Below are 16157 nucleotides of genomic sequence, written 5' to 3'. Positions count from 1 at the left end.
TTGAATTGTAAACACAGCACAAGGCAAGCGACGCAGCCAATTAAACTGTGCTCTCCCCGGGAAGGTGTGTGTTGTGCGCTGCTCTGAGGAGGACTAGTGTTATATGCCACAACCCTGCGAATGAGGGTGGGGCTCTCCCACTGCCACAGACAAAGACCACACAAAGAATCCTGCTGTGAGAACTGGTCATCCTGGGGCAGCTGCTGGACCTGCACAGTCCAGCACCGTGTCAAAAGTCACAATGGGGTGCAACATGTGTGTGGTTCAAAAGCCTGAAGACCAATACAGGGTCATGTTCCAGGTGAGCACTCTGTCTCTTCTGTCTGAGACGCTCAAGTTTCTTTCTTCAAGTCTTTCAGCATTCTTTTATGAGCTCCCTTTCAAGTATTCCCTGTCATTTTGTCTTAACTTGGCCCTTTCTTACAGTGACGCTGCTGGATTAGTGACAGTCCTCATGCTAATGTTTCATCATCGTCTCTTTTAACTAAACCCCGTATTAAATGACTAATAACCGGTTTTGAATACCAAATACATTTTGCATAAATCAGCCTGTTACTGCTGTGATGGAGCAGCATAAATAGGTAATTTATGAATAAGTCAAAGTAAAACATTATGCAACCACGTTATGTAATTAGAAAAATAACAACATGACAAACACCGTTATTTGCATTGATCGAAATGTCAAGGATAGATAAGGCCATTGGTTTATTTATTAATAAATCAAAGTAAACCACTGGCACCACATTAAACCATCAGAAACATGATAACATCACATGGAGCAATTAATAAAGTTAATTAGCTGACGGATTTGATACAAGCTCCAGATCATTTAACCTCTGCTAAAATCCACCTTTTTATTTGATGTGTGTTATTTCAAGTGTGTTTCTGCATGTATAAATTAGCCTATAGGCTCGTGCCATTTGAGCAGGGCTTTTAATTGCAGTTGGAACAGTCGTTCAGCGACAGTAACACTGATAATTATAATAATGGTGCTTCACAGTGATTATGGCGATATGATCATAGAGAGCAGAGCAGCGCTGTATGACACACAGAGAGACGCTGGCACCGAGAACGTAGACTCGTGGTGCAGAGCCACAGAGGCAGAAGGATGGATGGGTTGTTAAACTGGGCTAAAGTGTTATGAGAGAGAGGGGTTGCCACGGTTACAGCCTCAGCACCACCTGCCAACTGGGACCACAGACAGTATGTGAGTAAGCTCATCTGGCCCAGCCCGAAGGACGCTACTGCTCGGCAACTCCGTGATGTATAGGGTGACCAAAATAAGTCCCATGCTTACTAAGCATGAAAAATGCTGGGCACCCATGGGAATGCAGCGCAACACTTTTAGTATCTGTGGCACCAGCAGGGTTTGTGTTGCATGTTGGATGTCGGACCCAGGCCAGTTCACTGAGCTGCATCTGGTGCCAGAGGCGATGCCAAGAGAGAGGAAAACAGGAATCGAGTCCAAATAGAGGCCCGGTAATGAGTCGAAGAGGGAGTAAGAATGAGCAAATGAAAGAGGGAAGGGAAAGCCAGACCGTTTTTCTTTCTTTCAATCATTTTTTTTTTCCCTGTTGCTTGCCCTTAGATGTCATAAGTAATGGATTTGAGCGCTTCATGGAGCAGGGGTGCATATAAAGGCTTGAGCGACTTCACAAATCACCTGGGTGTTAAAGAGCACAACGGGGTGCTCAGTCTGGCATGTGATCATAAAACCAGAGCAGGGCCGGCTCATTCTGCAGTCAGTGACCTTATCTAACAGGAATCAGCAGTAACGACACTGACCACATGCAGGTCAGCGTCCTTGAAAGCGGAAATCAGATCATTTGATCTGGTCAGGTCAACTGTACAGTGGAGAAGATTGTCATCCAAGAGCACTTTCGGCTCGGCGAGACGCCTGCATGTGGTTTCCAGACGGGTGTGGCGATGAGTGGAGCGAACGCTGACAGGCAGGAGATGGGTTGTATGATCTGGAGCATGCAGAGGAGTTGTCATGTTATATGCAGAGCTGTTGTCTGACTGGTGGCTGTGTAAAGATAACAGATGCTTTGGGGTGGTGGAGCAGCAAGACTACATATATTGTGGTTAACCTGAAACAACATTGCAGAAGCACGAGGAAAGAGAATAAATGCAGGTGGAATATCACAGCAGGGCCAGAGTTGTTGGCTTTGAGGGGCTGACTAGTATAAGTGCAATGAGAATATAAAGAAAACTGGAGGTCTCTCATGAGGAGCATGAACTGGAAAAGAAGTAAAAATGTATAACGCAAAAATACTAAAATCAGCAGAGAGGTGGACACAGGCAACATGCTGCTTTTTCTATAAAATTCAGTCTGAGCCATTTCACTACAGCAGATCTTGCTGTGCAGATGGCTGATTAATCCAAACATCATGCCAATATCTAATCATTGAAAAAAAATTATCATAAAAGGGAATCATAATTACATTTCCCCCCCACAGTTCATGCATTTCCACGCTATATATTCTCCCTGCAGAGGTTTGCAGCTTTGAGCTGTTTTTCTTAACTAACGTGTATAATTGCACCTTCAAATTAGATGCAGCCTACTGAGTAATTTGTCTGTCTTTAGACAATAAATACAGCATTAAACAGCTTACAGCTACACCGTGCTGTAAAACCAGGCTGTTAATTTTGACTATATCAAAACACTTGCTTCTCTTGCCAAAGGAATAAAACTCATGCATTATACATCGGGCCTCTGCTACACATCGGCTGCACACTGGTGCTTGGTACACACCCATTGGCATGTTTCTAATCAATATTGCTTCCTATAGCCCCGAGTAAAAAAAAAGCATATTGTTATTCAGTTGATGAATCACAGATTCAGCTGCAGACCTGTGTGCAAATCATAAACCATTTCTGAGTGAGATGTTGCATTTTACATACATTGTACAGAGTACCTGACCCACACACACACACAGAGGAAACCTGTGCATCCCCCCTGCAGCCGCTCCCTTCTTTTTCCTCTCACTGTAAAGCAGCAGGCTGTTTCCATGGCAACCGGCGTCATTAAACAAACCTAATGTGCCTTCATTCACAATGACAAGAAGAAACATGCTGACATTCACAACATCGGAATCAATAACGACCGGCAGACGCTCACAGCATTCACACCCAGGGCTTGTTCATGTGCGTGAGCGACAAAAATACCCACATGTGAGAGGAAAACAGACCGAAGGTGGACAACATCAGTGGTACATCTGACAGCATGATGTGATGTAACACATCAAAAAAATCTAAAAGGAATTATGTAGTGTAGGGCTGCTGTGTTAGACTGCACGAAACATTATGATATTTTCCCAACGATCTTTTGCTCTTTCTTAAATTGTTCTATTAATTTCATCGGTAACACTTTGATTTAACCCCCTATTTAGCATCTACAAGCACTAGGTAGTAATATAATACATTTATTATTACAAATTACAGTGTAGTAACAGTGTAGTTACAGTCAGATATGAGGACAGGTGCTTGTTAATGTGCAGTGTTTTAACAATACCAACTTCTCCTATATGAGCCTGTTTAAATATAAACACAACTGTATATTATATTGCCATTTATCAGTTTAAACACCAGCATCCAGTCAACAAATTCATCAATAAACATTTATATAGACATTTTGACTCTATTACGACTACATTTACAGCATGTTTGGACTCATTTATAAAATGTTAACGTAAAGCTTATACATGGTAAATGTCAAGTGGCGCAAAGAAAGAAGAAGAAAAAAACAGTTAACTCTGGTTAATTGGATCGACTGACAGACTGTTACCTTGTAGGGTGTGAGCTTCAATGTGCAAGTCACATGTGCGTGTCTGTGCACAAATACATGCGTCTGGAAACTGAGACTTCTCAGGGTGACATGGAAATGGAACAAAAGTGCTGCTGATGTGGAGCATGTCACTCTCATCACTAATTTAATAACTCTGGAGTGACAGAAAAAAAGAGGATCAAAGGCTTTATTGTAAAGACATATAGGCTGTGACGTGCTGCTATTTCCCTCTCAGGATCAGTCAAGTGTTATTATAATTTCTTCCAAAGGTACTTCGTGTTCTTGCATCAATATAAAAAATAAAAATAAAAAAGCTGTCCATAATTGATCTTTTGTTCAAACTGATTAATGCATTGACAAATTATGTATATTTATAAGCTCCAAACTCCCGCTGAGGCTTGTTAGCTGCATCATCATCATTTCATAGAATGTTTAAACAGCCTTTTGAATCAATATCTTCTCACTGTTATCAGTTTATAATGGGACTGCCACTCCCTGCACGCCTATTTAAATGAGCTCAGTGATATCAAAGAGCAGGGGTTATACCTGGAGGAGGTCACCAGATTAATTGATTTTTTGAGGTGGGGGTGACTGCCGCAGCCTTCAAAGCATGGGAGATGAGAGAAATCTATTAGCAAACAAGTGGAATTCAATATGTTGGGGAGTCAGGTTTCGGTCAGCTTCTGCAGGCACATAAATCCAAGCGATGTGAGGTAAAGATTTACCATGAGGGCACATTTCGGATATGATTGTTTGTGTGTGTTTTTTTTTTTTTTTACCTCCACTGAAGACCCTGTGTGGGATAACACTGTGGAGTTAGTCGTCTCTTTTTCATCTCAGCCTGTTGTACAGCACATGAGATTAATTTGCTCTTTAAAGGGCTTTCAGACAAAAAACTAATTATGCATCAACCACTTAGTAATTCCCCATGAGCTCTCATTGTGTGTGTACGTGTTTACATGCAAGTACTGAACCCAGAGCCGGGCTCACTCACTATTTACATTCACCCAGCAATTCCTTGAAAGCTTGTTTTGTACTTTCATCATTACCACTCTCTTCACCTCCTCTCTACCCATTCCACTCCTTTCACTGTGTGTCTCTCTCTCTCTCTCTACACTTTCAACCCTTTGCATCTCTTTCATCTCAACCCGCATCAACCCCACCCTCAGCTCCGCAAGCTGCCGCTGGTACCACCACCAAGTCACCCCCTGCTGTGAATTTTGGAGACTTGACTGTTATTTTCTGAATTTTAATGCCATTTTAAATACAACTATATTGTATATAAAGTGAAGTGCGGGGATGGGTGTGCACCAGCAGCTTCATTATTAGCAAAGCTCGAGTATCTTATGTATGCAATGACCCACTAACCCAGAGATAATAGAGAACAGCACTTGGTAAGATTGTAATGGATTCTCCATCAAGTCGGGTCCAAAAAGCTAACACACAACAACCCATTACCCTGCATGAAGTCATCTTCAAAGCAATCTCAGCACCTCTCATTGATAATGAATGAGAAACCCCCTCTCTCAGTATTCATACCTGTCACTCATGACCATGGAGCTGCTTCCTAATAGCCTCTCTCTGCTCCTGGACAGCAGAGTCGTGTGGTCACGAGCACAGAGCAGAGAGAAAATGGAAATCTCTGGAAAAAAAAAAAGCACAGAAACAATGCACACCACAGAACATGCAAACTACAGACTGTTAATTACTTCATCACCCATATGCCATGTAGGGAGGAAGCTTCTTATTTGTTGTGAGGAGGCTCATTAAGAGGGAGACAGCAAGATTTATGGAACAACATTAGCATGAGGAAGGAAGAAACAAACACAAGGAGATGGACTGGCTGAGAGAGATGGAAATAGAGGAGGGTGAGTCCTTATCTCTGGGGAGGGGACAGAGCAGACAGAACTGCTGAGGCAGCAAAAGCAGGAGAGGCAAGAGAAGCACATGTGGGCAGAAAGAAAGCAGAAAAAGGAAATGGAGGCGAGCATGGTATGGAAAAGGATATGTGAGGAGGGTTTCAGTGCAGTTGCTGGTATGAAGCAAATGGGGAGAAAAAAAAAATCAGAGGGGAACAGGAGCTGAATGTGGCAAGAAAGTTTTTGTGCTTGGCTGCACAGGGGAACATTGATTTGACATGCAATTACAGGAAGGGGACGAGAAATGAGAGAGGGAGCTGGAGAATGAAGCGGGGTGGTAAAGATGTGGAGAGTCGCAGACAGCCAAGGTCAGTTACTGTGTGCAACATGAATGAAACTGTACAAAGGCTGTCTGGCTCAGTCCACAACACACGCACATGCTTATGTGTCTCACACGTGCTGAAATGAAAGAGAACTGATTTGGTTTTTATGAGTTGGTAGTATAAGAAAAAAAAGTGTCAATCTGAATGAATCCATTCAGTTTTAGACAGCAAAGTGCAGCCACCGCAGTGTTTTAAGGGTGGGGTCGAAGGTACAGAGGAGCCCAGCAGAATGCACAGTGGATCTTAAAATAGACTAAATCTTGACACATAATTCCTAATGACTGGCCTGCTAATGGCAATAAAAACTTTGTAACATTTAGCAGGTTTAATGTTCTCTATCTAAGTTTTATTATTTGTTCTGGCATCATGCTAACATAATTGCTATTCAGCATGATAAACAAACTCTAGCTCTGGATAATAAAAGTGTCTCTACATTAAAAAAAAAAAAAGAAAAGGTAAAAAGATATTAAAATGTAATTAAATAAATAAAATTAATTAATTAATAATAATTTAAAAAACTGAATGGTGCCAGAAAAAGTATGTGAGAAAAGACAAACAGTGAAATGTGTAACACTCAAAAACTGTAAAGATGGCAAAATTAACAGCAAATGTCGATAAAATAATGATATTTCTAGTGGATTTGAATATCCTAAAAACTGTGTAACTTTATGGTCACACATTTTAAAACACATTTATGGGACATTATACACATTTTTGGCCCGTTGTTTTTACAGTACACTGTGTAAATTATTGACCTTTTTTTCTGAGATTTTACTAAATGTCTAAACAAAACACTGAAAATCTGTAAAAATAACTGTTAAAACTTATTAACAATTTTTCAGTCCGAAATATGCATTATGTCAAATAATGGCAGATATCTGTAAATTAATGATTTTTGAAAACTGATTTGAATACAGTAAAACAGTCATGTAATTTTCAAGCATTGTAACCAATTAACGAATTATCATTTGGAAAAATATAGATTTTTATGTGTCTATTGTTTGCAGTAATGGACTTTTTTATGGTTAACTGGTACATGTCTTGGATTTTACTATTTGTAATGTAAAATCTGCACAATCTTTACAATAACAGTAAATTGTTCGAGAAGTTACCTTTAAAAACTTTAAAAATATATATATAGTTAATTTTTTTTAATTTTATTTTATGGTGTAGTTTTGGCTATTAAACAAATCAAAGTATCAGCCAAATTAAAACTTGGACCTGCTGGTGGCGCTAGACAAGTCAGGGGGTCATCACCAGAGCTCTAGGACCTTAACTTTGTGTAGAAAGTTTCATGGAAATCTGCTCAAAGTTGTTGAGATAGTTTAGTCTCAACCAAAGCAGTGAACTGACCAACAGCTGCTGGATAAGAACATGCATCAATACTGAATGAATCTTTTATCCTTCAGGGTTGTAGGAAATCCAGGCTGAATTGCTTTGGTTAAATCACCTTGAAGTCAAAATCCTTGCGCTGGTCTGATTCTTTCTCCAGTTTTGTTGTCAATAGTCTTTCATTTTTAAGGCCTCTTTTCTCTCCTTTTTGCTGTTTGGACCAGCAGTGTACAGAGAGAGAGAGGGGGGAGAAGCTTCAGAAATTACAGGATTTTTAAAACAGTACCAGTGAGTCAGGACACACACGACTATTATGCTGTGTAGTTCTCAGCTAGAAATCAGTGTGACTTTCCACCTCACAATAGTGAGTTCAAAACTAGTTCCTCCAGAATGTAAGTGCATTTTCTTATTTAAATATATTTGCAGGATGGAACCACTTCGAAGGCACACATAAGAGAGATATCAGTGTTTTGCAGAAGAGCGTTAAAGAGGACAAAACCCGGCACGGTGTACCGAGGAAACTCATTTTTATCTCTGTGAATGCTAAAACCTGAATTTGTGCTTTTCTTCTAACACTGCCTTTGCTCGTCTCCTTAAAGAAGGAAGTTCTCAGCAACTCTTTCTCCATTTTCCAGCCGATCACAGCTGTAATTGCTTTCTAACTCCTCCATTCTGCCGCTCTCTGTCTGTCTCTCCACAGAAGGGTCACGTAAGCAACATGCTGTGCTCTTTTGACGCTGACGGTCGATTAAAGGTCTCAGTATACAGCTTTCTGCTCTGCTGCTTGGTGTGATGTCTTGTCAAAACCTTTTTTATAAATTGTTTTTGTGTGTGTGTGTGTGTGTGTGTGTGTGTGTGGTTTCTGTGTGCCTGTAGGAACACCACCAGCCGGGTGACGCTGTAAATACACTTACATGTCAGCTTAAGTGTATTTTTCTAGTTTTCTGTTGACTAACATGGTCTCATTTTATTTTAGGTGCGTGTAGCTGTATAGTTTCTCCTTCTCCTTTGTGAACTAACCCTACCTGGTCTTCCTCTTTTCTTGTCCTCCACAATCACCATTTTTTTAAGTTAATCTTTTTGCAACCTTTCTGCTTCTTTGTGGTTTCTCTTGTCTTGTCATGTCACGTAGGTTTTCTCCTCCCCTTCCTCCTCCTCCTCCTCCACTATTTGATTCTGAACTGCCAATCTTTTTGTGTTTTTTTTACAGGTGAATGGTAAAGAGCTGTCCCGCCTTTCAGGGGATCCCACCCTGGACATACGGGACCCTGTGCTGTCCAACATACTGAGGCGGGGGGCTCGCAGACGGGCGGGCCTGGCTGGAGCTCCTGGAGGGCAAGTGCCAGTGACCATGGGCATGGCCGACTGTGTGGACAGCTGCACCCAAACGGACATCAGCTTCCAGCATATGTTGACTCTGGGCAAGAGCAGCCAGCATCCCTGCGGAGCTCCACCCCCGCCCGATCCACCGCCTTCCCCTCCACTGCCGCCACTACTGGAGCCATATCTACTCAATGAACTGTGAGTGGGAATTCTCTAATAGGCCTCTGCAGCATGTCTAACCGTCAGACCGCAGCTCATCTGCTGTGTTAGTCCACGCCGTTCTGTTCGCACATTTGAACTCGGTGTCTGCCCCAATTACCAAAAATGTTATGTCCTGCATGTTCTCAGCTTCATAGAGCCCGTATACTACGACCCCACTGACTACTTTGACATCACTCAGCATGAAGTGGACAGGCAGGACGAGCTTGAATATGAGGTGAGAGGTCATTAGTTGTCTTAGAACTCCAAATCTGCTGCTGCACTCTTCTCTGTATGACATGCTTTAACTTTTCTCTGCCTGCACCAGGAGGTGGAGTTGTATAAGTCTCGTCAGCAGGATAAACTGGGTCTGACGGTGTGTTACAGAACGGATGAGGAGGAGGACCTCGGCATCTATGTAGGAGAGGTGAAGACAGTTCGACCAATCGATACATCCTCCCTCTTCTTCTCATACTTAAGCACTAAACATTCCTTTCTTTGTCAGGTGAACCCAAACAGCATTGCTGCAATGGATGGCCGCATCCGCAAGGGCGATCGAATACTGCAGGTAGAAGACGTATTGTACTGGAGCTCACATTCCTTCTATTACTGCTCATGTATTTCTATTACCTAGAGTCACGCAGAAATCTGAAGTCTTAGATAGCGCCTTGGCCTACAATAGGTTCACTCTAGCTTTATTCACAATCTAAAGGAAACTGCTAATAGTGCAGCCTTTAATAGGAATCCTTCTTGAATATTATTACCCATGCTATTAGGGTAAAACGAGATTTCAGAAGAAACCCCCTTTCCCTGAAGTGTGCCATTTAATTGAGTCTATCATTGGTAAAAAGGGTCTTACATTATGTGACATTACTTCAAGTTTATCCTCTTCTTCCTGTGTCAGATAAATGGAGTGGACATCCAGAACAGAGAGGAGGCGGTAGCTATTCTCACCAGAGAGGACAGCACTAATGTCTCCCTGCTTCTCGCACGACCCGAGATAGAGGTGAGGAAATTGGATATGTGGTCTTTGGGGAGAGAACGCAGCAAGGGCTCAATCTGAATGCTGACCTAAAAAATTCATTCTTCCTCTGTTATCTCCCTTCTTGATGTCGCAAGAAAATTAGCCTTCCTTCTAGGGTGCAGGTGATACTCGGTGTTAGCGTTTAGTCATGAGATCGGGAGGCAAAAAAGACCAGAAAGGAAGGTGATGGAAAAGAAATTGGAGACGTGAATAAGAGCTTGGTGCTCAGCTTTGTCCCATCCTGCAGGTTTAAGGAGGCAGAAAAGCAAAGAGGTGCAAAAACATGATGAGCACAGAGATAGCACCAAGAGGGAGACAAAGACAAATAGTGCTTGTGCTCACAGTGCTAATGTGGTAGCACTTTGTTTCCCTCAAGGTCACTCTTCCAGCAGATATGAGGGCACCGTAACACACATCGGACGCCCCCTCAATAACACACCTCTGCCGAATCACTTGTAAACGCACAACTTGACACATGTCGACACACTCAAATGGATTTTTCATTGCATAGTGTTACAAAAATGTGCTGCAGATGGAGACAGAGTCTGTGTGTGTGTGTGTGAGAATGCAAAAAATATATAAATTTGTATGCTGCCCGAGCCACAGGGCAGATTTAAAAGGCTCTCATTAAAATGGTTTTAGTCAGAGACGCTCGCACACACAAATAACCTCTCCTCTGATTAAATATGTCCTTGTGTTTGAACAGATGAGTGCAAGTGGTACCTGTGAAAGCCTGACAAGATTTATATTGCTAAGGCATTGTCCCACATTAAGATTCAAGCGAGAGAGGGGAGGACCATCAGAGGGAAAAGCACAAGCAGAGATTAAAGCTCGATCTGTTGTCTTTGGGGAGGAAGAGGGAGAACTGAAGGGGTTGTCAAAGAATAAGAATGAAGGCAAAGATAATCAATACTGCGTCTCACGGTCTGCATGCAATTCACATTCGAATCAAAGCAATTAGGCAAAATCTGCAAAGAGGAGGAGGGGGAGTGAATTGTTTACTAATTTAAGCCACAATATCTGCATTATATTTCATTTGTTCTAGAAAGGATGCCAATCAGAACTCTAAAGTAAACAGATTGGAAACAGCAACAATTTTATGAAATGTAAAATACCATCAGTCACAATGGCTGGATCACTCTGAGAGGACATTTTATTCTCCAATACTGAATACTTGACTTGAATCTGTTTATTTACTGTTTTTCTATAAACCATATTGTTGTTATTTTAGCTCTATCGACAAATTACTTAACAGAAACCAAATGCAGTTTCATAGTACTGAAGTGATGCAAAAGTCTCGAAGGGCACTGGCTCCATCTAGTGACAGTAAGGAGCGCTATTCTTACATCAGTTCAGAAGTATGTTGCAGTCAAGATTAAAGCTGCTGTAATCAATATTTTACTCTAGCAGTGGATTGAAGTCTTAGATTTAATGTGCCTCGTATTAATTTGGCAGCTTCTCTCAGGTCTTCCAGAGTCTGTTACGTCGTTGTTTTGGTTTTCTGGTCTTTATTCGTTTGGTTTACATATATTCTCTTAGAGTTGCTCTAAGATTCTACTGTAGGCAGTGGTGGAAAGTGACGAAATGCACTCAAGAATCGAGCCTTTTCATTTTATGCTAAATTATAGCCCACTCCACTATATTTCACAGGGAAGTATTATTCTTTTTACTCTACTACATTTATCTGGCAGCTTTAGTTACATGTTGGATAATGATTTCACACAATAGACAATGCTGGATAACTTTTAAGATCCAACACATTGTTAAAGATTATACGAGTGGTTTTCACCATTTAGACCTCTTACATCTTACAAAAAGCACCACGAGATGTCTGTGAGTTGTTAAATGTTCCACCAAACTTCTCACATTCTGACATCAATAAATACTCAAATAATGCAAAATCTCACAAAATCTAATATTAGAGGAAAAAAGTCCAAGAAATAACAGATTCATTTTATCAGAACATTGTTTCTTTCCTCTTCCGTTAATCATGAGATTTATGTGGAGTTCCTGGATATAAAACTGGATATAAAGTAGTTCAAACAAGTTAATCTCGTTGTACTTTGTGTCTGATGACAATAATAGAATTCTATTCTATTCTATTCTATTCTATTCTATTCTATTCTAGCTCCGCCTGCAGCAGCTACAAGTGTACCATAATGCTGACACACTGATGCATCATTATAATTAATCGAAGTCTGAGGGGAAGAGAGAAAACACAACCTTTTACTTTAGTATTTTAACTGCATTTTGCCGCAAATACTTGTGTAGTTTTCTTTAATGAGGACTCTTCATATAGAACTTTGACTCATAATGGATTTTTTTTTACATCAGAATTTGGTTGTATTGCTGTCTGACACTGCAGCATAATGAAAATCAGGCTTCTAATCCAATCTTCTAATCTAATCTTACATTGTTGTATTGGTACTTTCACTTACGTAAAGGATCTGACTACTTTTTCCACCACTGACTATAAACTACCTATCATAAAAATAACTACATTTGATAAAGGTAGTAGTAGAACATTTAACTACTGAAGAGCAAGAAAGGATATTGGTGGAGCGCTAAACAGAGCTGAAAGGAAATGGCTTTGGACCTGGAAATGTGATATTTTTTGCAAATGTGCAATAACATCCTAATGCATACTTTTCCTTTGTCTCTTTTTTTCTCTTTAAATATGAACTCCTCTACTGGGATGCCTTGAACTCAATTCATCACCTTGCGCCTGATGCACCTTCTAGAATGACAACCAGCTAGATCCGGATGAGCTGGACCTGGAGCCCCTGGACAATGCTGTCCATCTGGCCAGCAGCCACAGACTGAGGCACAGCCCCTCCATACTGGGCGCTGGACCAGGCGGTGTTGCTGGTGGAGGTGTGCTACGTAGCCACAGTCACTCAGTAAACAGGGATTCACCAGATTTGCTGCAGACAGTGCTGAGCAACAGCCAGGAGCTGGACAGTGGTGTTGGCCGGACAGATGAAAGCACCAGATATGAGGAGTCTTCGGAGCACGACCTCCTGGGAGACGACCACACCAGTGCCTCCAATACGAATGCCACCAACACACCTGGCAGCATGCGCAAGTTTTTGTCCAGTAGAGGGGACACTCCACCCCTGCTGCACTCCCAGGACCTCCAGTTCAGCACAGACTCTCTCCTCGGGCTGGACTGTGTTAATGGAGGAGGTCTGGAGCAGATGGAGCGACTGGAGAGGGCCTACATGGCAGATCCTGTGAGGATGATGATGCCTGGGTTGACAGAGGAGGAGTGCGAGAGGTATAAAGAGCTCCTGGAAATCAAGTGTTACTATGAGAAGAACAGCAATGCTCTGATGTTACAAGGGCCAGCACAAGAGGAAGGGGGCGTCTCACTGGATGTGAACAGGAACGAGAGCCTGACGCAGCATGAGATGGCCCTTTTAGAAGAAGAGCTGCGCCACTTGGAGTTCAAGTGTCGCAACATCTTGAGAGCGCAAAAGATGCAGCAGCTGAGGGAGCGTTGTATGAAGGCTTGGCCTCTTGAAGACAAGAATGGAGCGAGTGCAGGGGCTGGAGTCGGAGCTGGACGCTTGGACATGATCGGTACTCTGGCGAGCGAGGAGTCCTGTCACCATGCTCTGTCAGATATTAATGAGCTTCCAGAGAGGGAGCGCTCAGACAAGGACAGCACGAGTGCCTACAACACTGGAGGGGAAAGTTGCAGGAGCACCCCTCTGGTCAATGAACAGTACCCTTCACCCTCCACTCAGAGTCTGGAGGGAGGAGATGTTCTTCTCCCAGAAGGTATGCAGGTTCCAACTAGGCAGAGAGAAAGAGGAATCAGGACGGGAGACGGGACAAAAGCAAACTTGAACCAACCCTACTCTCCCCACTCTCACAGGAGAGGAACTGAGGTGAAGACATCCAGCCCCGGAGCAAAGGTTAGGTCCTTGTCCCGAGATGTAGGTACCAGGAGGGGCTCAGATGGAGGGGTGAGGCGTAGCCCCAAAACCAGCGGGACAGCTGAGAGGGCTGGTGGACGCAGTGCCGAAAACAGTCCTTATCTGTCCCGCCGTCAGACTGAAACAAAGCCACCTCAGCGCTACCTGAGTTGCATGCAGCTGAGGTCCCCCTCCACCTCTGAGCGGCTGAGTGGACTCAGAAACACCTCCATGGAGGGCACCATGGACACTGAGGGTGACGCCAGCCCCATGAGCCTGGGCAGCACATGCAAAGACGCCAACCAGCTCCCAGGAGCTGTGTCCTTACCCTTGTCCCCTTCACTGATGCCTGCCTCCCCTCGCATGGAGTGGAAGGTGAAGATCCGCAGTGATGGCTCACGCTACGTGGCCAAGCGGCCTGTGAGGGATCGCCTCCTGAAGGCACGAGCCATGAAGATCAGAGAGGAGCGCAGCGGCATGACGACGGACGATGATGCTGTGAGCGAAATGAAGATGGGCCGTTACTGGAGCAAAGAGGAGCGCAAGCAGCAGCTGCTGAAGGCCCGAGAGCAGAGGCGGCGCAGGGAGTTCATGATGCAGAGCCGTCTGGACTGCATGAGAGAGCGGGAGAGGGAGCAGGGCGGCAGTGCAGGAGGTCAGCAGGGAAGCACACAGCAGCAGGAACCCACATCCATCCTGGAGCTGTGCCACCGCAGGAGCATGAAGAAGCGCAGTCGCAGGATCCTAGACAACTGGATCACCATACAGGAGCTCCTGGCTCATGGCACCAGGTCGGCTGATGGGAAGAAAGTCTACAACCCCCTGCTGTCTGTCACCACAGTCTGAGATAAGATGGGAGGCAGAAAGTTAGGGAGAGATAAGAAAGTGCCAAAGTGTTTCGATAGGGCCTGGAGGATGAGCACAAGCTGCTTCAGTAAACTTTGGCACAATTATTTGTCTGCAGGGACGCAGCAACACAAAACCCGTGATGGCAATATAAAATAGCATTACTTAGGCCCCAGCTTAAAATATTAAAAAGTCATAACTGAGACTGCCAGGTTTTGTTTGTCCAGTAACAGAAAACAACCATATTTATAGTACTGTCTAACTAAAAGGTGCATTCCACAAATGCACTCTACAAAATCACAAATGTAGTGTATGCTAAAAACACTGTAGCGTATGACAGACTTAGGAAATAAAGCACAGATGAGCATTTCCAAACATATTCTAGTCAGAAGGCTGACACAACATAATAATGAGATGCTGTGAGAGATCACACCACCTCCTTTTCAGCCATGAGTGGAGTGGCTCACAACTCCAAAGTAATCTTTGCAGGCCTCTGTTACACCTTTATCATCGACAGAACAGAGAAAAATGGGGCCAAGAATCATGCAGCTGTGAAAACATATTGAGGGAACAGTCACTTCTGTGCCATAAAACTGTAGATTTAGTGTCCACAACAGACTTTTGATTAAGCAGATCCTCAAAAGAACATTGTGTGCTAGCTAATGTAGTTACATTTTTTTCCCCTCATTCTTGCAGTGTTCGTATACAAACGCTCCCTTTTTCAACACGGGAAATGCAACATCACTGTCAGAGCACACACGTTTTTGTGATCATGAGGAGCTGAGCGGTGCCTTCATTTCAGGCAGACCTGACTGTATAGCACAATTTTCAAAGTGATACAAAAAGACTGAAATGTTGTTGCTGGGGGAATAAATGCTGAAGCAAAGAGCAGCTGATTTACTAACGTAGTGATTTTTTTTAAAAGAACGGCACATTGTATCATACAAGCACAGGAAACATTTGATATTGTTGCATTCTAAAAGGCGCCTTTGCCACTTAAAGAGACTCATTTTTTTTCTTTTCCATCCTTTTTTAGCATCTCTGAATTTCCTCCTTTCCCCCCAGACCAATATGTTTTGGTTAATATGCAATATAATTTGTTCATGTTGACTGTGATCAAGGTTGTTTCATTACAAAATAATAATCTTCAGAATCCCTATTCATTAACTTATAATTTTTGTGCTCCCTAGAATATCAATTATCAACAATAATGGGGTGACTAATTTATAAAACACACTGAAAAGCTGATTTTTTCATTTGGCTTACATGCATGTTTGATATTGAGACCGAAATGATGTTTTTCCATGTACTTTCAGATTGAAGGCCTTTAACATACTGTAATCGTGGATGTGTCTTTCTATGACTTTGCTCAAAATCCTAGCATAGAAAAAAAAAACAAAAAAAAAAACATGGTGTACTTGTTTGTTCAATATTGTGATGTCTGGTGTCATTGCCATTTTACAGTGAAAGCTTTTCTAAATAAAT

General features: G+C 42.7%; 1 protein-coding gene across 1 annotated transcript; it reads left to right on the top strand.

Moving 5' to 3' along the window:
* Nucleotides 1–241: 241 nt before the first annotated feature.
* On the top strand, nucleotides 242–14672 carry LOC103354715 (PDZ domain-containing protein 4-like). The gene is made up of 8 exons (XM_008278185.1): nucleotides 242–301; nucleotides 8062–8115; nucleotides 8572–8882; nucleotides 9033–9120; nucleotides 9211–9309; nucleotides 9388–9450; nucleotides 9787–9888; nucleotides 12648–14672. Exons 1-8 carry the CDS (start codon nucleotides 242–244, stop codon nucleotides 14670–14672), a joined length of 2802 nt encoding a protein of 933 aa, XP_008276407.1.
* Nucleotides 14673–16157: the final 1485 nt, after the last annotated feature.

Source organism: Stegastes partitus, unplaced genomic scaffold, assembly GCF_000690725.1.
Source record: "Stegastes partitus isolate 25-593 unplaced genomic scaffold, Stegastes_partitus-1.0.2 Scaffold4, whole genome shotgun sequence".
In the NCBI taxonomy this organism is placed as follows: domain Eukaryota; kingdom Metazoa; phylum Chordata; class Actinopteri; family Pomacentridae; genus Stegastes; species Stegastes partitus.
This window is presented reverse-complemented; position numbering and strand designations above follow the sequence as displayed.